This window comes from Schistocerca americana, chromosome 9 (assembly GCF_021461395.2).
Source record: "Schistocerca americana isolate TAMUIC-IGC-003095 chromosome 9, iqSchAmer2.1, whole genome shotgun sequence".
Taxonomy (NCBI): Eukaryota; Metazoa; Arthropoda; class Insecta; order Orthoptera; family Acrididae; genus Schistocerca; species Schistocerca americana.
Window position 1 is genome coordinate 104,157,560 of NC_060127.1, and position 25,476 is coordinate 104,183,035.

General features: G+C 39.8%; 1 protein-coding gene across 1 annotated transcript in view; it reads right to left on the reverse strand.

Moving 5' to 3' along the window:
- Window positions 1–25,476, reverse strand: part of LOC124551143 — a 177,327-nt gene that overhangs the window by 68,470 nt on the left and 83,381 nt on the right. The window contains exon 2 of the mRNA XM_047126106.1: window positions 12,460–12,565. Coding sequence (XP_046982062.1) covers window positions 12,460–12,565 — 106 coding nt within the window. The remainder of the gene's footprint in view (window positions 1–12,459; window positions 12,566–25,476) is intronic.

Genomic DNA, 25,476 nt, shown 5'->3' on the forward strand with positions numbered 1-25,476 from the left:
AGTCACTTGTGCGTGAGACCCCAGTGGATACAGAGATGCAGTTACTTGTCAGAATTGTAGCTGCCTGGGATGTGATTCGAAACACACCAGGGAGTTTTTTCTAGGTGTGTCAGAATCTTGTTTGCTGATGTCGTGCTTGCATTGAGGTTGATAGCCATCAGTTTCAGCACAGTTTGTAAGATACTGTACAAATGGCACCTTCATTTTGTCAATGATGGTATCTGCAGTTAACTGTAACTAGTGTAAATAAAAAGATACCCAGCAGTGTCTTTTTATTCCTGTTGTCTCTTTAAGGTGGCTTCTCTGACCCCATGTTCCCTACCTCAAATTGTTCAGTGGAGCATCCCCTACATCCAGTTAAATTTTTGCTTGCTCTTACAGAAACACTTTGTATACAGATGGTGGTAGTATCGCATACGAAAGGTATAAAAGGGCATTTGCGGAGCTGTCATTTGTACTCAGTTCATTCATGTGAATAGGTTTCCAATGTTATTGTGACTGCACAATGGGACTTTGAACGTGGAATGGTAGTTGGGGCTTGATGCATGGGACATTCCATTTCAGAAATTGTTATGTAATTCAATATTCTGTCAAATTTCATGCATTTCCTCTCACCACGGTCAACGCAGTGGTCAACGGCCTTCACTTAGTGACAAAGAGCAGCAGCGTTTGCGTAGAGTTGTCAGTGCTCTGTGAAATAACTGCAGAAATCAATGTGGGACATATGACGAACGTATCTGTTGGCACAGCGCAGTGAAATCTGGCGTTAATGGGCTATGGCAGCAAATGACTGATGGGAACGGCTTTGCTAACAGCACAACATTGCTTGCAGCACCTTGTGACAATATCGGTTAGACCCTACGTGGCTGGAAAACCGTGGCTTGGTCAGATGAGACCCATTTTCATTTGATAGGCGCTGATGGTAGGGGTCAAGTGTGGTGCAGACCCCTTGAATCTATGTACCCAAGTTGTCAACAAGGCACTGGCGAAACCAATGGTGGCTCCATGATAGTGTGGGCTGTGTTCACATAGAATCGACTGGGTTCTCATATCCAACTGAACTGTCCATTCACCAGACATGGTTATATTCAGCTACTTGGAGACCATTTGTAGCCGGTCATGGAATTCATGCATCCAAGCATCAATATAATTTTTTTACATGACAACACACCCTGTCACCAGGTCACAATAGTTCACAAATGGTTTGAAGAATATTCTGGACAATATGAAAGAATGATTTTCCTACCTAGATCACCCAACATGAATGCTATCGATCATTTATTGAATATAATTGAGAGGTCAGTTCGTGCACAAAATCGTGCACTGGCAACACTTTCTTAATTATGAATGGCTGTAGAGGGAGTGCGGCTCAGTATTTCTGCAGGGGGCTTACAGTGAGTTGTTGAGACTACGTCACATCAAGCAGCTGCACTAAGCTGGGGAAAAGGAGGTCCAACATGATATTAGAAGGTGTCTCACGGTTTTTGTCACTGACATTCACACTATAGACACACTTGTGATGTGTTTGAATCTTGTTACACTACAGAGAGAGAGAGAGAGAGAGAGAGAGAGAGAGAGAGAGAGAGAGAGTGTGTGTGTGTGTGTGTGTGTGTGTGTGTGTGTGTGTGTGTTTTGTGGTGTTGCCCGTATCACCCACTACTGTCAGAAACATATGTTTATGGACTTCTTGAAATATTCCTGGGTGAGTGGCTGCATGTTAACAGTCAGTCACCCTCTGGGAGGAACTATATACAGTGATCACATTGTCTCAAATGAAAAACAGCCCACAGTTACACTAAATTATGTTTTAAACCTTGATCATGGTTTCTGCTATAATAATATAGCCTTCTTCAGAAGTCCTAAAAAATTGATCAAAATAACATCTAGACCAATGATACAATCTACACACAAACTTCAAAATTACATAAGTGATAACATAATACTTACATACACACTAATAAATGAAAACTCTCTGAGCCCAGCGGCTGCATCACGACCAATAAAATAACTTCAACAGACATAAGCCTGTTTCGAACATAAGTAAAATTACATATGGCACCGTATGTCCTCCGCCATTACCTGTGTTATACTGGTCGCACGGTCATCAAACATGCTGCACCCCATGCACCATACGTGGCACTCACCACAGTGAGCTACGTCGCACCATTTATCAGGCAACTAGTCAATATATATGACAATAAATTAATAACAAGCCTACATGTGCAAATGAAGGACCATATACTTATTACTACAAATGTCCAACAGATGAAATACTGTTGCATATGATCATTAGAGTGGTAGAACATTAACAATTTCATATAACAAAGTTTGTCACATCACTATTTGATGAATCATTCAGAAATGAGACTATCATATGCAAATATAATTTCAGCTTACATTATATGCTCTAATAGCTTATAGGACTGATTCTACCAACCGACCGTAGTCATTGGTCATTAGTTCTACGACTAGCACCCTAGTGCATGAGTTTTTGTTGTGGTCTTCAGTCCTGAGACTGGTTTAATGCAGCTCTCCATGCTACTCTATCCTGTGCAAGCTTCTTCATCTCCCAGTGGCTACTGCAACCTACAGCCTTCCGAATCTGCTTAGTGTATTCATCTCTTTGTCTCCCTCTACAATTTTTACCTCCCACGCTGCCCTCCAATACTAAATTGGTCATCCCTTGATGCCTCAGAACATGTCCTACCAATCGATCCCTTCTTCTAGTCAAGTTGTGCCACAAACTCCTCTTCTCCCCAATTCTATTCAATACTTCCTCATTATTTAAGTGCATGAGTGTGGTAACATAATACAAGATAACAAAGGGCACATTAACATATCTGTCTCAACATAAAACACTGTTAACAAAAAGTAGATTATGACTCTTTATGACATATTCCTATTGGAGCTTTGTCTTGAAACATTAGTTTATCTCAGAACATAATCATACAATCATATGGCACAATTGAGTAACTACTAGTGCCTATCTGCTACGCCCATTACGGGCTGAAAACCTTCAATTAAGCTGGAATTTTTCAAAAAACACTGATCATTCAGTAAATTCCTATTATCAAACTTTTCGTGCTTGTAGACATTTTTCGTTTATTAGTGTGTATGTAAGAAATATGTTATCACTTATGTAATTTTGAAGTTTATGTGTAGATTGTATCACTGGTCTATATGTTATTTTTATCATTTTTAAGGCTTCTGAAGAAGACTATATTATTATAGCAGAAACCATGGTCAAGGTGTGAAATAAGCATAATTTAGTACAACTGTGGGCTGTTTTTCATTCGAGACAATTTTGTAACGTTTGCTGTTGTTGCTGTCATGACGAAAATAATGACAGGTGACCAGATGTTGACAGACCATGGGTAGGTCAGCACATAGCAATTGTTCCTAACCTGGGGTTAATTGTCATTTCAAGGACAAAAAGAAATTTTCTGAGGGTAGGAACAAAATGATTTGATTGGGTTTCTGTATCAAAACTAAGTCATTTTTAAAAGATAATCGGTATTATCACCTTCCATAAGACTCTAATACTGATCACATAAGTTACTAAGTATTATCTCTTTTCATAAGACTCTAATACTTATTACATAAGTTACCAGTAATCATGTGAGACAATTGTATGAATGCCTTTCTCATGTAGTCCATGCACAACACACATAATTTGTACTTTGTACCATTCATCTATGAAAGTAAAATTTATACATGTCATATATGCTTAAATATCTCACGTGAATGCCTACTTTGAATTATAGGTAGTGCCTGTAGTGGGTAAGAAGCTGCTTCATTATTCACTTGATAACAGATAAACAAAGTAATTGGCAGCACAACACAACAGAAACTGTGTAATGGCTTCCTCACTGCTGTGGGGCCCACACTGTATAATTATGATTGTCATTGTTGTTGTTCTTCTTATTATTATTCCTGGTGGCAGTGGTCAGGCACAAAGGATTGCCAGCCTGAAGTCTTCCCATTTCTGCCACTTCAGAAGAAAGCAGTCCAGCAGTCAAGCAATTTAGAAACAGTAAGTATAATGCACTCATTGTAACTTGGTTAATTTTGCATGGGAGAGGAAGGTATGTTTGAAGCACCTGTCACGAGGGAGAGGAGTGCGGCACAGGAAATACGTTTCGAACCAAATGTCTGCTCTCAATGCGGACAGTTAGCTTTCTTTTCGCAGGTGTTCTAGATAGCACTCACACTGGACTGAGAACTGCGTCATTCCATAATAAAAATTTAAAAAAGTTGTTAGACAAAACAGTTTGCGTTGTCTTATTGACTCATTAGTTTGTGGTTTAATTAAACACCTACAATATCTTCCATCTTCCATCATTTTAAAAATAAAAATCTTCAAAGAAAATTCTTTTACATTCTAAAGTTTAGTAATGCAATAACGTTGACTGTTGATCATAGTGGGGAATGGAGGGGGGGATACTGGTCAATATCTGATTACATGTAGGGGTAGAGTTGCGCTACACAATGCCAAATGCATTGAGAGTGCTAACAATAAATGCAAAGCTGCTTGGAATATCATAAACAGCATTGTGAAAGAACAACAAAAGGTCAAACCCAAGCATCTCTTCACAAGATTTCAACGAGTATTTTATTAAATTATTGGAGGAATCAAGCAATTGTATTAGTAAGCCTAATGTAAGTGCAGCTGAACTATTAGAAAGAAACTATCACGGAACAGCCTATGACAATATTCTCACTTTCTGTGAGGTACACCAACTACTATTTCAAAAATAGTTAGGAACTTCAAGTCATCAGATAGTGTTTATATTTATGACATGTCATGCAACTTGCTGGAAAAAAATTGATTCTATTGTGTATCCATTGACCCACTGCATAAATAAATGTATATCAGGTGGCTACTTTCCAGGGGAGCTGAAACTATCTAGGGTGGTCCCTGTCTACAAAAAGGGTGACAAAGACAACCCTGCAAGCTTCAGACCAATATCAATTGTTCCAGTCTTGGCCAAAATAATGGAATTTATCATATACCATCAGTCGTCAACCCACTTCGAAAAACTTGGAATATTTAATGAATCACAAAATGCATTTCGAAAAAAATTATCAACAATTGATGCAATAGACTCCGTAGTTAAGTATATACTTAGTGTCTGAGGAGAACGGCTATGCTCAGGCCGCTTTTTGTGCCTTGAGTAAAGCGTTTGACTGTGTAGGACACGATACACTGCTAGCGAAACTCCGTTTATATGGCATTAGGGAAAATAGCTTAAAACTACTAACTTCGTATCTCCAAGACTGTAGGCAAGTTGTGTGTATTGGCTCAGAAAAATCTACTGAGAAACATACTAAGATGGGAGTTCCGCAAGGCTCTGTCTTGGGACCATTTTTGTTTTTGGTTATGATAAATGACTTACCCTCCTTTATAAGTTCCAGTACAGTCCTATTTGCCGATGACACAATCTTCCTAAACTACAGTTATGACCTGAATAAGCTAAAAGATTCTGTGGACAATACACTTGCCCAAGCAAAACATTGGTTTAAGTCAAATGGTTTTCTCCTGATTAGATTAGATTAGATTAGATTAATACTTGTTTCATAGTTAATGAATATGACACTTCGTAATGATGTGGAACGTGTCAGGTTAATAAGAGATGTCTGTACAAGATATTACATTACACAAAACATTGCTTGACACTAATGTTTAAGTCGGTTTTTTTTGTTTTTTTATTTTCCCCCCTTAATTTATATCTAAAAATTCAGCCAATGAGTAGAAGGAGTTGTCATCTAGAAATTCTTTTAATTTATTTTTAAATGTTAGTTGGCTATCTGTCAGGCTTTTGATGCTGTTTGGTAGGTGACCAAAGACTTTTGTGGCAGCATAATTTACCCCTTTCTGTGCCAAAGCCAGATTTAACCCTGCATAGTGAAGATCATCCTCTCTCCTGGTGTTATAGCTATGCACACTGCTATTACTTTTGAACTGGGTTGGATTATTAACAACAAATTTCATGAGCAAATATATATACTGTGAGGTTACTGTGAGGATCCCTAGATCCTTAAATAGATGTCTGCAGGATGACGGTGGGTGGGCTCCAGCAATTATTCTGATTACACGTTTTTGGGAAATGAATACTTTTCTACTCAACGATGAATTACCCCAGAATATGATGCCATACAAAAGCAGTGAATGAAAGTAGGCATAGTACGGTAATTTACTGAGATTCTTATCACTAAAATTTGCAATAACCCTAATAGCATACAAAGCAGAACTCAGACGTTTCAGCAGACCATCAATGTGTTGCTTCCAGTTTAACCTCTCATCAATGGACACACCTAAAAATTTTGAAAATGCTACCTTAGCTACAGACTTCTGTGCAAAGTCTATATTTATTGCGGGAGTTGTGCCATTTACTGTACGGAACTGTATATACTGTGTTTTATCAAAATTTAAAGAGAGTCCGTTTGCTGAGAACCACTTAATAATTTTGTGAAAAACATCATTTACAATTACATCACTTAGTTGTTGGTTTTTGGATGTTATTACTATACTTGTATCATCAGCAAAAAGAACTAACTTTGCATCTTCATCAATGTGGAATGGTAAGTCATTAATGTATATCAAGAACAGTAAAGGACCTAAGACCAAACCCTGTGGTATCCCGTACTTGAAAGCCCCCCAGTTTGAGCTGTTGTTTTAACATTACATGAACCACTTATTTCAACTTTCTGCATTCTTCAAGTTAAGTATGAATTAAAACATTTGTGCACTGCCCCCTTCAAACCATAATGATTTAGTTTATCTAAAAGAATTCCATGATTTACACAATCAAAGGCCTTTGAGAACAAGACACAAAAAATGTTATTTAGCCTAAGGAACAAAAGCCCTGTTAATGATCCCAGCTATGTAAAGTTCTTGGGGATATACTTAGACAATAAATTGTCCTGAGAACAACACATAAAATATATTAGTATCAAACTGTCTAGAGTAATTTATTTATTAAGATGTCTTATAAAATATGTACCAGCAGCCTATGTTAAGACTTCCATATTTTGCATTCTTCCTAAGTATTGTGTCATATGGACTTACTCTCTGGGGAAACTAAAACCATGTTAAAAATTTATTACTTCTGCAGAAGAAAGCAATCAGAGTCATTACATGTTCCCAGCATAAAGCATAAAGCCCTTGTTTGCCGAACTCAAAATAATGTTATAAATCTGCACATATACCAAGTGTTAATCTATGCAAAAAATAACCTACATGAAGTGAAACGTAGAAATAATATCCATGTACACAAGGAAAAACAAGTCCATATATACATCATACTGTAGATTAGCAAAGACAGTCAATAGCTATGAGCTAGTGGGCCATAAACTATTTAATAAGCTTCAACAGACAGTACAAGATCTTCCAGAGTGTGAATTTAGGAAAACATTAAATAAGTAGCTTGTTGCCAACCCCTTTTATGAATTAAAAGAATTATTTGACTGGGACATTGAATTGTAAGTCAATAATGGTTTATTATTCTGTTTATTAATGTAACCCTTGTGCTGTACAAAAACTTGTCTATTGTGCAAAAATTTGTCTATTGCTGTAATGGCCTAACGACAATAAAATTATCTTAAAAAAATTATCTTATCTATACTAAAATCACAGTTTGCTTATTTTAGTGCAATACATAAATGAAATAGTAAATGGTGGGATTACTGATAGTATTGGTAGCACTGATAGGGAAAGAAACGTAAATAAATGTGTGAGAGAGAAACTTGGAGCCAATTTGTTTTTTGGTTTGTTTGTTTTTCACCTAGTTAGAATCGCACATCATTCAGAGTTAGTACATTGTGCATTCTAAACACTCACAAATACAAATTGCATTTTGCAAGTAATAAAAATTAGTTTGTCAGATAACGTCTGCACTTTTATGCAACCAAAGCAATTACTTTTGATGGAAATATGGTTTACATGCAGAAACATAAAAAATTATACTATTGTTGTTGATTTTTGTATTCAATAGAATCATCACATATATGGGAAAGGTAAATGTAGTTAGATATAAGCTTCCAGCACATGTAAGTACAGATGCAATGGAGAGGAGGAGTTGCCATATATTTTAAAATTTAACATAGTGTGAAAAATTTAGAAACTAAAATATGTTGTGTAGAGCAACATACACAGGATGGAGAAAAATTGTGTCACAAAATTTTAACCCTGGATAGCTGATGTCAGTAGGAACCATATTTACTACTGTTGTGTAGGTCGACAATGCACTATTTTTAAACTATAGAAACTTGGTGCCACATACTCCAATTGGCTGTGGGATTGCTCTGTTGCGAAGAAGAATTAATGGATTGCATTCAACATGCCACCAATCACATCAGGGCAATGGCAGGAATCTTTGAAAGAGTTCAGCAAAACACCATTTGACATTACCAAGATTGTGTCGTGTCAGAGGGTCAGCAGTATGAACACTTGCTTTGAGCAATCGATGTCCAAGCAACAAGAAAGGCCCTTTCCAGGAGCGAAACAATTTGTAAAACACTTTCTGTACATGAACTAACAGCTGTAGATGGGTTTATTCCCGGTACGTCTTATCATGAAACTACAATGGATGTGTTGGGACAACAGTGGATCTGCCTCCAGAGTGGAAGGCTGGCGCGTTACCACTAAGCATCCAGACTGCCTTGGATACATCGCAATCTCCAGCAGGAAAAGTATTTGCAGTCATGCGTTGTCCAGAGGATCCAGCAACAAAGCAATCCTGTGCCCAATTGGAGTGTGTGGCACCAAGTTTCCATAGTTTCAAAGTTGTGCATTGTTGACCTACACTACATTAGTAATTTTGGTTCCTTCAGGCATCAGCTATCCAGGGTTAAAATTTCGTGACACAATTTTTCTCCACCCTGTAGAAGCATGTGCATGTGAGCTTAAACTAAATAATGGTACTTTTATAATTATAGCTGTGTGTAGGTCCCCAATAGGAAATTTTCAGCTATTTTTGAAAAATTTGATTTCTTTGTTGTGCTATCTGTCAGGCAGAGGGAAGAAAATTATTGGGGATTTCAATGTAGATTTTCTGAAAGAGTCCAATAGAGAGCTTGACCTCGAAGTCAATTTGACACCGGTTACAGATTTTCCTACTTGAGTGGTACAGGAAAGCAGCACACTGATAGATAACGTTTTTATAGACCAAGATAAACTTATCTAAAAACAAAGATGATGTGACTTACCAAATGAAAGTGCTGGCAGGTCGACAGACACACAAACAAACACAAACATACACACAAAATTCAAGCTTTCGCAACAAACTGTTGCCTCATCAGGAAAGAGGGAAGGAGAGGGAAAGACGAAAGGATGTGGGTTTTAAGGGAGAGGGTAAGGAGTCATCCAAATCCCGGGAGCGGAAAGACTTACCTTAGGGGGAAAAAAGGACGGGTATACACACATGTGTGTGTGTGCAAGTGTATACCCGTCCTTTTTCTCTTGCAGCAGTCTCTCCGCGATATTTTCAGAAAATTTTATAAATTATATAACTCAGTATATATCTCGAAATATCTCTTCTTATCTTACCGATTATCAATGCAAAGTAGTTTCAAGCCCAATTATTCCTTGGAGCCATTTACTCCCTCGGAATAGCTTCTCTGCTATCTGTTTTCACTTATGAAAAGAAGTGTTCAACAATGTAAAATACTGCAAGATGTTCAAAATACTGAGAGAAATAGGAATAAGCTGTAGGGTGAGACAGGTAATATACAATATGTATAAAAGCTAAAAGGTGAACAACCAAGAAAAAAGTGCTCAGATTAAAAAGAGTGTAAGATGGGGATGTAGTCTTTCCCCCCTACAGCTCAATCCGTACATCGAAGAAGGAATTATAGAAATAAGAGAAAGGTTCAGGAGTGGAATTAAAATTCAATGTGAAAGGATATCAATGATACAATTCGCTGATGACACTGCTGTTCTGAGTGAAAGTGAAGAAGAATTACATGATTTACTGAACAGAATCAACAATCTAATGAGTACAGAATATGGACTGAGAGTAAATCAAAGAAAGACAAAGTAATAAGAAGCAGCAGAAATGAGAACAGTGAGAAACTTAACACCAGGATTGATGGTCACAAAGTAGATGAATTTAAGGAATTCAGCTACCTAGGCCGTAAAATAACCAATGATGGATAGAGCATGGAGGACATCAAAAGCAGACTAGCAATGGCAAAAAGGGCAGGCTACAAGTATCAAATATAAGTCTTAATTTGAGGAAGAAATTTCTGGGAACGTAAGTCTCAAGTACAGCATTATATGGTAGTGAAACATGGACTTCAGAAAAACTATAACAGAAGAGAATTGAAACATTTGAGATGAGGTGCTGTAGAAGAATGTTGAAAATTAGGTGGACTGATAAGGTACAGAATGAGGAGGTTCTGCATAGAATCGGAGAGGAAAGGAATATGTGGAAAACACAGATGAAGAGAAGGTGCAGGATGATAGGACATCTGTTAAGACATGAGCAAATGGCTTCCATGGTACTAGAGGGAACTGTAGACAGTCTCAGTATTTGGATGTCTGTGTCAGGACCTTGGTTTGGTCATAATCCAACAGCACACTAGACTGCAACAGCACAGTAAGTCAGCAATCACTGAGCGTTGCCTGTTGGAACTCCACAGCGTGGATTATGACTTCCAAATAGGGACTGTGTCATCAAAGAAGCCATAGAGATCAGAGTAATGGAGCCACAACTAAATCGTGACAGCGGTTACATCCTTAGCAAGGTGTGTGAACCCGCAATCACCCACACTAAGAAGAAAAAGGATATTTCCCAGAGTGTACCGACTTCAGGGGAGGAGGGAAGAATAATGAGAGCAGTGCTGGCAGCCCTCCCTGAACGAGAAGACATAGGACGCAGCACCCAGATGGTGGGAGAATGGACACAGACCACACCGAATCATAGGAAGCGCCTGAGGGAGGAGTGGGTGGGGGATTGTCCTATATATACATGGCGCCAGCCCACTGCTGGTCAGTAAATCAGAGCACCTGATGATGGCAATGTGGTCGATTGCCGAAATATTGTGTCCTATGCACACTCATACCGGGCTGTTCACCCGAGATTTATTTCATCATAAAATATGCCTGGAGAAATTGAAGAATCACAGGTTAAATATTGTTAATATTATAGCAAAACCAAAGTAGATAGCACAGTTAGAGATCACTCTTGGCAACCAGAGTAAAATAATAACTGGATTCTTTTATCAAGCTCCCAATTAAGGTGATACAATTACTGAAAGGTTCACAGAAAACTTGAGTCTAATTTCAAACACTTATTCAACTCATACAATTATAGTTGGTGGTGACTTCAATTTACCCTCAATATGTTGGTGAAAATACGTTTTTAAATATCCAGAGGACACATAAAACATCATCCAAAATTCTGCTCAATGCAGTTTCTGAAAATTATTTTGAGCAATTATTTCATGAGCCCATTCAGATAGTAAACAGTTGTGAAAACACACTTGACCTCTAAGCAACGAATAATCCTGAGCTAATAATGAGCATCAAAGCAGATACATAGATTAGTGCTGCATACCACAGCTCCCAAATCCACCAAAGGTTCACCTGTCGCCTTCCAGCGAGACTGTCTCCATTCCTTGCGAACTAACAGTATAGGTGTGACTTGAATTCAAAGAAATAGTATTGACAGCAACTGAGAGATTTATACCAAATGAATTAACAAATCATGGAGATGAACCCCCATGGTGCACAAGTAAAGTCAGAACACTGTTGCAGAAACACCAAAAAAAGCATGACAAATTTAAATGAATGCACAACCCCCAAAAAGCTCAAAATTTAGTGTGGACTTCAATGCAAGATTCTTATAATAGTTTCCATAATGAAACTTTGTCCCGAAACCTGGCAGAAAATCCTAAGAGATTCTGGTCATATGTAAAGTATGCTAGTGGCAAGTCACAGTCAATGCCTTCTCTGTGGGATAGCAACGGAAATAATATCGATAACAGTGCTACTAAAGCAGAGTTACTATACACAGGCTTCCAAAATTCCTTGACCAAACAAGCTGAAGTAAATATTCCAGAATTCAAATCAAGAACAGCTGCCAACATGAGTAACTTACAAGTAGATATCTCCACAGTAGTGGAGCAACTTAAACCACTTAATAAAAGCAATCTTAAAGTCCAGATTATATACCACCAAGGCTCCTTTGAGAGTATACTGATACAATAGCTCCATACTTAACAACCATATACAATTGCTCACTCGATGAAAGATCCCTACCCAAAGACTGGAAAGTTAAATAGGTCACACCAATATCCAAGAAAAGCAATAGGAGTAATCTACTAAATTACAGTCCCATATTATTAACACTGATATGCAGTAGGATTTAGAAACATACAAGGGTTGTAACTTTAATAGTGGCAACTATTTATTTACAGTGTGTACAAAATAGATACATGTTTCAAAGTTTTACTGACCTTCAAAATAGTCACCAGCATTGCGTATAACCTGTTGCCAGTGATGTGGAAGTCGTAGGATACTCTTAAGAGTGCCAGTTGTGTTTGAGCGGTGCCAACTGGTGATCTGTAAATGGCCAGCATATTGCCACTGACATATATCATGTATATGTAACCTGTTAACTGATTCATTCCACATCATCCACCACAAATTAATGGAATTTAATGAGCATATTTCAAAAGTTCTGTTGACCCTCACAGTGACATTTCCATCTTAGTGTAGGTTTGTCAAACATTACTGCAACTATTTAGATGTAGTTCTCAACATAGTATGGCTTGAGCATATGCATTTGTAACTTAGTGTCATCTTTCATACTTTGAGAATGACCAAACAATTGGCATGAGGGACATGGAAGCAATGTAATGACAAATAATGGAGACAATTGGCTGTGGTACAATGACTGCATAACAAGTGGTTGAGATGGTCTCAGGATAACAGTATGGCAAGAAGAATAGGCTGGGCCTTCCACAAGGATTACTCCATGAGAAGATTATAGGACTGTTTGACTGGCTCTGGCAAATAGAGAGATGACAACAGACGACATCTGGGTAGAGGTTACAGGCAGAGTGTCATCATGGACTACCAGGAATAGATTACTGGAAGCACCAGATGACATTTACCACTGACACCATGCCTCAGGCAACAGAGACCTGCATGATGTGGAGCAAGGATCACCTGAGACATTGAGTGGCATAACCGTTTGGTATCTGCACACCCATTGAATCAGGCTGAAAAGTAATTATCGAAAGTAGGCTACTTCACATGATGTAGTCCACAACAGCTTTGCAGTTCAGACGCTTCAACTTCACTTTGATGTTGAGTATCCTACAATTTATGGCCACATAAAGTCTCATTTACTATAATTTATAAACAGATAAATGGTTGGACACATACTATATTCTGTTGATGTCCTGTAATGAGATTGCTGGAGAGTGCTAACCTAACACTGGAGTAGCACAGAAGTTCACATGTGGCAAGTAAATCATTAATACATTCTCTAATTACACTGTCCTTCCAAGTAGACACCCACACAAAAATGAAAATGATTTGCACAGTAAGTATAATTTGGAGGTAACAACACAGTTCACAATTTGATCTTACTATCACAGTAAGCATTGTTGAAGTCTGGCACAGTCCATAATAATTTTTACACACTCCCTGTCCAATCAATCATTGAAAACAGTCACTAAATGCCAGAGTGATCTCCTGGATGCAAAATTTAGATAAAACTCATCACATTATACTAGCCTTACATTCATTCAGTGATGAAACTTGTCTCAAAAACATGGACCAGTTTAAAAACAACAGTGACATTCAATGATTATAAGAAACATTTACACTACTCTCTACTTAATGTATCTTTGGCTCAGAAAGGGGTAAAATGTGCTGCTGTAAAACTTTTCTATAAATTACCAAATGAAATAAAGTCTCTGAGAGTCAGCAGTAATAGTTTCAAAAATAAATTGAAATCATATGTCCTTGACTACTCCTTCTATACCAAAGATGAATTCTTGAATACGAATATATAGATCTGTAGGTATAATATACGCATTTTGTGCCATTTAAAATAATAATAAAAATTTTAAGTTTTTTTTTAATTTATTTATTTTAAAAGGAAAACTTGATTCATGTGTGCATTTCTTATGCACTTGGCTTGTTCCACATCATAATGGTCACCATGATATTGATCAATGGAACACATAACTAACTAACTAACTAACACCACAAACACCTTGAGTAATAGACAAACCCTTGATTAGCCTGCCCAGTTCCCTGATTTGAAATCCATAGAGAATGTCTTGGATGCAATGGATAGCCATGTACAGGGTCTTTATAAATTAATTATAGAAAAGTAGCCTTTAATTGTGAAAAAGGTAAATAAGTTACAGAAATGTTTGACACAGCACTGACTACAATATATCTTCAAGTTTTATGTACAAATGTTCACTGTGTCTACCTTTTGTAACATGACAAATGTCCCATCTCTAATCAATTTTAATTTTGTTTCAGACTGAAGCCAATAACAGCAACTCTGAACAGAAAGAAGGAAAAAGGATAGATAACACCTGAGATTACAGTATTATTTTGTGCTAAGATGAGAGCTCTTCCAGCCTATCATTAAAAAGCCAAACTTGTGCAAGAGACTCAAAAATAAAACACTTGTACATTATCCTACCAAATACATACACCACATTCAGAAGTTGCTACAGCCAGATGATTTGTAGTTTGTGTCACTTGAAATTCGAGGCGCACGAGCTGATAACAACAGGAGTGTTGCAATACAACATGACTTGTTTTCATTGAATCTTTTTCATCTCACAATTCCTTATTGTCTAACAAAGCTATTTTTCTATGAATATTTATAAGGAGCACACTAGAGGGAGTGAATCTAAAATGAAAAGCAAGAGAGTGTTTCCACAATATAACTGGAACAGAAGTGACACTGTCACACAGTGTCAGTTACCAGCCATGTCCTCCTGTATGGTTGATACACCAACAGTAATTCCTATAGTGTAGATACAAATGAATATGATCTCCTGTGCTATATTACAATTCTGGAGATGAAGCTATAGAACTTACATCTCCCCACAGCAAAAAATTTAATTCTTTGAAATAGTGTTTTGGTCTAAAAATGTTTTAAAAATAGAAAATCAAGAATTTTTTCTAAAACTGCACAATAATTGATTATGTAATTTGTAAATTTTCAAGGCTATTGTTAAAATACACCCAAAATTGTAAGAGAGACTACCATTCATAGCCCAGAAACAAAGCAGCATATCTAAAATATAACATACAAAACCCTAATTCCATAAATAAATATTGTAAGTAAATGAAGATATTAAGAATTACTGTCTCTATATGCATTTCTTCTGATATAGGAAAATTCCTGAAATATGTACAGTACATTATACATTAGCTACAGTTTTAGTGTGTCCAAGCAGCCTTCATTTCTTTTATGTATTAGTTTGGTGCATTAAGTCATAATGTTTCTGTTTTGCATGCCGATATTCCAACTGCTGTGGGTTTATTTCTCAACTGTCCTTTTTTATTTGTGGTTCACTGTTGCTGTTTGAGTTTAGTATCATTATTTTGTCATTTGGAGATACTGAGTGGAGATGTGGATGCTAGAAAATGTAGTGTCAAGTGGGTAAATCAGAATGTTTCTGAACATTCTTCTGTTTGCACTCAACAGAGGCACGAGAGCAGTGGAGGCAGCCAGTAACATTTTTGCTCCATATGAGGCTAATGCCATTGGATAGAGAATGGCAATAAAATAGTTTACTCATTTTAAGGAGGATTCTTTTGACATTAGTGACTCTCCACATTCAGGAAGACCTTCAGGATTTGATGAGAATCATTTAAATGCATTAGTCCACAACAACCCACTTCAGAGTACCTGAGAACTGGCAAATTTGATGAACTGTGATCATTCCACCATCATGCAACATTTGTATGCAATGGGAAATTTCAAAAATAGGGTGTATGCGTACCACATGCTCTAAGCCGAAATCATAAAAATCAGCCTGTGATCATACGTGCATCTCTGCTTGCTCGTCATCAATTGGCTTGTGCACAACACTGACCATTCCTACCATGTGTCATTATTGGTGACAAGAGATGGTGTCTTTTATGATAACATAAGGAAAAGAAGGGAATGGTTAATACCAAACAAAGCAGCAATTCCTCTCATTAAGACCTGCTTGCATCCACAAAAGATAATGTTATACATCTCGTGGAACAGCAACAGTGTGGTGTACTATGAAATGCTTCTCTGAGGTGTAATCAGCACTATTGACATTTATTGTTGACAACTAAGACGTCTTGTAGATACAGTCCAAGAACAACAGCCATGAAGATTTTCATGGGCCGACGCTAGTCCACGATAATGTCCGCCTGCATTCTGCTAGACTGACAAAAACACAATGCAGGAGTTAGATTTGAAGTCATTCTGACCCATCTTATTCACCTGATCTTGTGCCCTATGATTTCCACCTCTTCTGCTGTCTGTTGAACAACTTTCAAGGAAATTCCTATACCTATGTAAATGCACCCCTAACATGGCTTGACAAGTTCTTCACCTCTAAACAATATGGTTCCTATAGCCATGAAATTGAAAAGTTACCCCAGCACTGGCAGACTGTTGTAAATAGCAAAGGAAAATTTTTTATCAGTGACTAAAGTCTCTGTTATGTGGATCTGTTCTCTTTATTAAACTTACACAAAGACACTAAAAACTTATGCGCCTATCTATTGGTGTGTACTGTTTAATGTAGTTTAAATGTTCTGTACTTTTATTCATGACCATTTTGAGTTTATATGCTTCTCAAACCTTTGGCACCATCTGTTCTTACATAGCAGTTTAGCATTATTACATCACATTTCTATATTTCTACCAAACAATTCATGAAATTCCTGCTGAGTTTACAACTTGTGTACTGTCTTCAAGAAACATACATTAAGAGGATACATCACGCTTGTTTCATCAGTACATTAAATTGCTGTGAATAACAAAGATCCTTTTTAGCTTCTTTCATTAAGTAGCTTCCATAACTCACCAGTCTATCCCTTGGAATCGTCTGCACTTCCAAGGCAAGCCAAAGATCCATGGAATGTTTATTCCCATGTTTGAGCATGTATTTTGACTTGCAAAGTCACTGCAGTTGTGACCCCATGCTGAAGATATACATCATTGCTTGATATAGCTCACCACAAGTAAAATAAAAATAACAACACTGCACAACAATTGTACCTTTAAATCAACATGTTCTTTTATAACTTTTAGCTCCCAGTTTCATTCGGCCGTACGGAGGAGTGCACATACACATCACAATACAAATGCATGGGTGAAAGCAAATATTTGTACACAGATTAATACACAGCATAGTTCCATTGGACTAGTGCTACTTTCCCCTCACACAAATAGCCTAACCGCTCTGCAATAATTGCATTCATATTACTGTGACCCGGGGATCTGGAATCACATTGTGAGCAGGAGGGTAGGCACAGAGTGTGAGAGAGTGGTCCAGTTTCCACCTGAAGGCATCAGTGACACAGTGGCATCTGCAAAAACATTTATTTCTCCTGTTGAGTTTACAGAGTTGTAAAGTGACTCAGAGAGCTGTACAGCGGCCAAGCAAAGGTGTGTGCCGTAAAGAAGAGCTGACACTTCATCAGTGAGTCATGACATCATAGCTGTAGGTCAGTGACCCACTCCTGCATCCTTTGCTGGTGGCAGCCCAAGGTTGGAAAGGTGCCTGGTCTAGCGGCTAGCATTGCTGCCTCTGGATCACAGGGGCCCGGGGTCGATTCCCGGCTGGATTGGGGCTTTTCTCTGCACGGGGACTGGGTTTTTGTGTTGTCCTCACCATTTCATCAGCATCATTCATGACAATGGCTAGATTGGAATGCAAAAAAAATTGGACTGTGTAAAATTTGGGGCTTTGTACAGGAGATGATGACAGTGCAGTTGAGTGCCCCACAAACCAAACATCATCATCATCACTGTGCAGTAGTGTGTGACCCACACCTCGGTTGTCTCATAAACAGCCCATCGCTCACTCAGATGAAGACAGCTGACCGTATGGACCACAAAATCAATTTTCATGAATACTAGGCCCTGTGCATCCACCACGAATCGACCGAGGCTACAGCTGATGCTCACAAGTCGGCCAGAGGGCTGCACGAATGCACCATTAGTGCAGAGATGACAGCTTGCAGATCATCCACAATTGATCCTCAGTGGAGGAGGGCTGGCTCACACAGTCTTCTTCTTAGCCATAACATCGTAGTAGGCAGCAGTGTCAGACCGTGGTCGTGGACTGCTTCAAGCTGTGAGTAGCAGGCAGACTGTCGTCGATCAGTTTGTCGTGGTTTCTCTGAATCTCACTAGACCGGCATTCTCTCTGCTTCTAGCAACACAGACATCTTGGCAGCATGACTAGAAAGACCTTTGAGCTCTGAAACCTGTTATTTAAAGAGTCAATCCTGTGCCTATTATGCAGCGCCTCTGGGTGTAGGAGTGGATTTACCCTCATTAATTAGTCCCACCAGTGCTCCTTGCCTCACTGTAGTAATTCAATAATTATTGTGTGTCACTGAGCTCAGGCCTTTCTGCAGTGTTTGATATTTGCAGTGGCACTCTGCCACTGAAGTTGCTAAGTGTTACTTCAAACTGCATTGTTATGCATCATAGCAGCATTCGCGTTTCTGCTTTCCTCAATCAGAGGTTGTGTGGCAGTGCCTGCCTGGTGCCCCGACATCAGTCACATCAGTTGACATGGTTGACATTCCAATTGGCACACCAGCCAAGAGCTGAAGAGCTGCTTCTCTGTTCTGAGCTTGCCTGGTAGAACTTTAAGTAAGTACAGCTAAATTATACTGTACTGTAACAACATTATCCTCAGACTGCATATAATATCTATATCAGTACAGCATGCAACTTAAAAAAAAACATTTCTTCACTTTATAAATATGATATTCTTTCAGTCTAAAAGCATATATAACATACCCTTTGATAGCAATCACAAATTTTAAGCTAACTTTTTTAAAATAACTTGTACAAGAAAATTGGTTCTATATTTTACTTTCAGTCCCTGTCACAAATAAGTGAGAAACTTCTGTATTGTTCAAAGGTTGTACTTAACTATTTCTTCTCACATAACTCAAATATACTAGAAGCAGTTGAAATTTTCTATGAGGTTATTATGATTTAAGACCATGGAATAATGACAAAAGATGAATTCCACTATGTTGACTTTAATTACAAAGGAAACTAGTACTTTCACTCACTTTACCAATCAGCCATGTCTTCTTTATGGACTACTCTGTGGGTTGTATACACTGCAGGAAGCAAACCTTGTTTCCTGTAACCCAGCTATACCATAGATATGTCTTTGAGGAGTATTGGTAGAGTCTCAGAAGGTTCAATTTTCCCACACACAACCACAAACTGTGGAAGTATGTATACTGGAAGAGATACAGTTCACCCCTGTCTCCTGTTTGGCTCTCCCTTTTAATCAATGATTTGACAGATTTCCACAATTTTTCTATATTCTGTGTGTGAACAGATAGACCATACAAAGAGACACATTCCACAGAATTATTAACAAATTGATATTGGAATGTTTCTTCAAGCCACTGTCAGACTTAAATCTGTCTGTTATCAGTTTGGTCACTAACAAGATCTAGTGCTCAATAATAGGCACTTTCTGTTTTCTTGCCCTAAAATATACTAAACTACGAAGCACTTCCAGGATTCTCTTTCAGTGCCTCTGATGATCCATATGGGTTCACTTTCATTTTTTTTAGTGGTCATCCCTTCCTGTATTTCTTAGTGGCTGTATGCAGATAGTCTGTTTCAACCATTTTCTTTTGTCTATCAATATAACTACCCATGGTAGTCAGAAATTTTGTATCTCAATAGTTCAGTGTCAGAAGTGGTTGTTTGTAGGGTATGGTCTCTTACCCAACACACAACAAAAGTAAAGCTCTTTTTGATGGTCAAATTGCAGTTATCGAACTATGTGTTTTCCCTTATTAATGTCCTTTTCTGACACCTCACACAGTACAATTGAAAAGGAAAACCCAGGATCAGCACCTTTCTCTTGAAGTTTCACACAGCTGTCTCCACAACAATTCACATAATTACTGAAATCATGATTTGGCAGAAAATCATATTTCCAACACAAATACAAAAAAGACTGCACACTACACAATCAAGGAATTAAGTATAAGGACTAGAGACTAAAGTGGCTTCACTCATTCCTATTCACAATGCTAAACATTTCACAATGTTCCCTTGTTGTTGTTGTTGTCTTCAGTCCTGAGACTGGTTTGATGCAGCTCTCCATGCTACTCTATCCTACGCAAGCTTCTTCATGTCTCAGTACCTACTGCAACCTACGTCCTTCTGAATCTGTTTAGTGTATTCATCTCTTGGTCTCCCTCTACGATTTTTACCCTCCACGCTGCCCTCCAATGCTAAATTTGTGATCCCTTGATGCCTCAGAACATGTCCTACCAACTGGTCCCCTCTTCTTGTCAAGTTGTGCTACAAACTCCTCTTCTCCCCAATTCTGTTCAATACCTCCTCATTAGTTATGTGATCTACCCATCTAACCTTCAGCATTCTTCTGTAGCACCACATTTCAAAAGCTTCTATTCTCTTCTTGTCTAAACTATTTATCGTCCATGTTTCACTTCCATACATGGCTACACTCCATACAAATTCTTTCAGAAACAACTTCCTGACACTTACACCTATACTAGATGTTAACAAATTTCTCTTTTTCAGAAATGCTTTCCTTGCCATTGCCAGTCTACATTTTATATCCTCTCTACTTTGACCATCATCAGTTATTTTGCTCCCCAAGTAGCAAAACTCCTTTACCACTTTAAGTGTCTCACTTCCTAATCTAATTCCCTCAGCATCACCCGACTTAATTCGACTACTTTCCATTATCCTTGTTCTGCTTTTGTTGATGTTCATCTTATACCCTGCTTACAAGACACTGTCCATTCCGTTCAACTGCTCTTCCAAGTCCTTTGCTGTCTCTGACAGAATTACAATGTCATCGGCGAACCTCAAAGTTTTTATTTCTTCTCCATGGATTTTAATACCTACTCCAAATTTTTCTTTTGTTTCCTTTACTGCTTGCTCAATATACAGATTGAATAACATCAGGGCAGGCTACAACCCTGTCTCACTCCCTTCCCAACCACTGCTTCCCTTCCATGTCCCTTGACTCTTTTAACTGCCATCTGGTTTCTGTACAAATTGTGAATAGCCTTTCGCTCCCTGTATTTTACCCCTGCCATCTTTAGAATTTGAAAGAGAGTATTCCAGTCAACATTGTCAAAAGCTTTCTCTAAGTCTACAAATGCTAGACATGTAGGTTTGCCTTTCCTTAATCTATTTTCTAAGATAAGTCGTAGGGTCAGTATTGCCTAACGTGTTCCAACATTTCTGCGGAATCCAAACGTAATGAACTAAACACTGTCATTACCTACTGCCACAGCAGCCATATGTTTGACATATTTCATCGATCGATATATGTCATTTGCAGCCTGCGCATTTGATAAGTAATGCTTCTTGGAAATTACCCACAAAACAATGACTTGTCAGCTCCCTTGAAATCCTTCCTTGATGATTTTTGCTTCTGTGGACAGTTGGACTTATAGTGGCCACACTTCCAGCAGCTGAAACATTTTATTTTCTTCTTTTCTTGCTTGTCTTTGGACAAAACCAGCAGTGATTTCTTACCATATTTTGTGAAGAAGGCACTGTCACCACCACCCTTGTCAACCTTGGGATATTCTTCCACGCTTGCATTTAGCAACTTTGCTTTGATGTTTTCTGATGTGAAATTTACATATGTTTTACTGGAAGAGTGCAATGAAACCATCAACTGTTTTTTCCCATGTTCTACAGTTATTTGGCTACATCAATAGTATGAGTAACATAATCCTGCAACTCTGCAATGTTCCGGAGATTCATTCGCGTTGCTTTATTCTTTCTTACCAGCAGGCAGATTTTCCAGGGTACCACAAGCTTCCTTTTCCTTTGTTGCATATCCAAATGTGCTTACAGAGATCTATCCATATGCATCTATATCCTCCTCTGCATTCATAACAGTACTTGCACATATGTCTAATCCCATAATTTTCCTCACATTAGAATGAGTTTCATTTAACTTCTACATGTTGTAATCATCCTTGTTTCTCAGTTTGCCTGCCACTGGAGTGGTGATTTTAGTCAAACTTATATTTGAAAACATTTTCTGAAACCTGAATTCACAGGCATTAAATCGTGCAACTAATTTCTCTTGAAAACCAAGAGTTCAAACACCAGTGAATTTGATGAAACATAAATTGAAACAAGTATCACTCACACCATGATGACATAATGTGATATGCCTGTGGCGACTATCGACCAAGTCGCGTGTAATATCGAAGTTCCTATGCTTACTGTGTCACCTCCATGACGAACTGGATCTGATCTGCGACATTGTGGCTTCGCCCCCCGCTACGGACAAATATGCGTTCGCCCAACTCATCATCCTCGAGCGACTATCCACATCGACAGAGGAAGCTATCCGCCTCATCAGTCAGGAATCGCTGGGATCCAAGTCCCCGTCGCAACTCTGGCGTCATCTCCGCGCTGTGATTGACACGCATCACATGCCGGACATTACACTTTGGACCATCTGGTTGCTGAAACTTCCCCCGCAAGTTCAACTTCACCTTCTACATGTAACTTCGGCCCCACTAGATGCCAAACTGAAGATCGCAGACCAGGTTTACAACATTCTGCCCCCCCCCCCGCATACCCCCCCAGGGTGCCCTCAGGCCTCAGGGGTTGGCACACCTGCGCGGCAGTTCCCATCCTGCAGTACAGAGTGCGCACGACTCGCTCCACGCATGCGCGCGGAGCCAACGCCGCCTGGCAACCGCCGCAGTAACTCCTCTCCTACCAGCACTACTGCAGCGTCGCCATCGGAGGGAACTACGAACAAGTCCCCCTCCACTGCCGCTTCGACCTCAACCAGCGCGACGGGCGACGCCACGCGCCGCCCCGCTTGGTGTTATTTCCACTCCTGCTTTGGCGACGTGGCTAAGAAATGTCGTTCTCCATGCGCGTTCCCAAACTAATAACGCGACCCAATTCAGGCGCTATGGGCCGCGTTGCGCCGCACAGACGCCTATCACTAAATACGCGCCAGGACGCTTGTACGTGAAAGATGCAGTGTCTTGCCTTTCATTTCTAGTCGACACGGGGGCCGAGGTTAGTGTGATACCTTTGTCCGCAGGTATTAAATTCGAGCTTCAGCCTTGCCCCCCGCTTCGAGCCGCCAATAATTCCCTGATCCGCTCTCATGGAATAACGAATTTAAGCCTTAAACTGCAGGACATTAATACGCCCTTACAGTTGACTTTCGTTATCGCGGATGTGGATGAACCCGTGCTTGGGGTAGATTTTCTCTTAGCCCACGCACTGTCACCCAACCTACAACGAGGTACACTAACCTTTAACTCGGGAGACCGTACCACCGGTTCAGATATCTTACCCCTCTCATCCGAAAGCGCCATTCTGCTGTGTGAGCTAGCGGAAACTGCTGTTGCAGTGCTTTCTCTTAGATCACACAACGACGAACTTCGGGACAGCAATGGGGCCCTCCGCTTACGCATCGCCGCCGTGCAAGCCAAGCTCACGGACGCGCGTAAGCAGACCGCCCAGCTGTCGCACACGGCCACGCCCCCAACCCCCGCACCACTTCCTCGCACCTGCAGCCGACGCCGCGTGACATTTCTACTGCCGGACGGAAGCTGTACCCGCGACGCTACCAGGTACCCCACTGAGCTCTTCGACAAGGACTACCAGTGGATCACCGCCACTGCTGCTGAACTGTCGGCCTTGGACACACACACGTGTGCATTACAGGTTAGTCACAGTGCAACGGGTGCTGGTCCAGCATCCCCATCGGTGTTCGCGATCAATAACGGTACTGTCCACAGAATAAATACCACAGAAGGCCCACCGGTACGTGCAAAGGCTAGGCGTTTAAATCCGGAAAAACTTAAACACGCTAAAGCTATTGTTCAGGAACTTTTAGATAATAAGACTATCCGCCCTTCTTCTAGTTGTTGGTCGTCACCCATTCATTTGGTGCCCAAGAAAGATGACACTTTCCGCCTCTGCGGTGACTATCGGGCGCTTAACGCCAGAACAATTTTAGATAATTATCCCGTCCCAAATATTCAAGACTTTGCTTCCCAGCTGCATGGGGCACAAATTTTCAGTGTAGTCGATTGTAATAAGGCATACCACCAACTGCCAATGGCACCTGAGGACGTTGAAAAGACCGCTATCATCACCCCGTTCGGGTTGTTCGAGTATTTGTTTATGCCATTCGGCCTTAAAAATGCTGCACAGACGTGGCAATGGTTCATCGACTCGCTGGTTGGAAAACTGGACATATGCGTACCTGGACGACTTGTTAATTTTTTCTTCCTCCCTCGAGGAACATGAACAACATTTAAATACAGTGTTCCAACTATTAAAAGCAAACGGTATCGCAGTGAACAATACTAAGTCACAACTCCGCCGCACCAGTGTCACTTTTCTGGGCCACAGAGTTTCTGGCGACGGCATCCGCCCCCTAACTGAACGGGTGGAGGCCATTAGTACGGTGCCTTTGCCCAAAGATTTTCAGGGCCTCCGCCGCTTCCTTGGAACGGTAAATTACTACCGTAAACATATTCCCCGCGCCGCCGACATACAAGCCCCACTGACGGATGCCCTCGCAGGAAAAAACACATCAGGGTCTCGGGCGGTCACGTGGACTCCAGATATGCGTCGCGCATTTGATAATCTAAAGTCAGCCTTACAGACAGCTGTTACGCTTGCTCACCCCATTCCTGATGCTCCCATCTCGCTTACTACAGACGCAAGTGATACAGCAGTGGGGGCAGTACTTCAGCAATCCGTGGGTTCTGTTGTACAGCCGCTCAGATTTTTCTCCCACAAATGACCGCTTCCCAACGTAAATGGTCGACCTTCGACCGGGAACTGTTTGCTATTTACGCTGCTATCAAATATTTCCAAGACGATATCGAAGGTCGCCATCTCGTGGTATTTACCGACCACGAGCCATTGGTTTACGCTTTCCGTAACCCAGGTAAGGACTCATCCCCGAGACGTTTTAGGCATATGGACCTTATATGTCAGTTTATGAATGATATACGTTATGTCAGAGGCGCAGACAATGTCGTCGCTGATTTTCTGTCTCGGGTGTCGGTTTTATCTTCACAACTGGACCTCAGTGAGCTCCCTAAATTGCAGACAGAGGATACTGAACTCGCAGCATTGCGTTCTGATATCAAAACAGGACTCAAACTAGAGTTACGGACACTTCCTGGGTTTTCATCACCCATCTGGTGCGACATTTCAACAGGACGCATATGCCCGGTGATTCCTG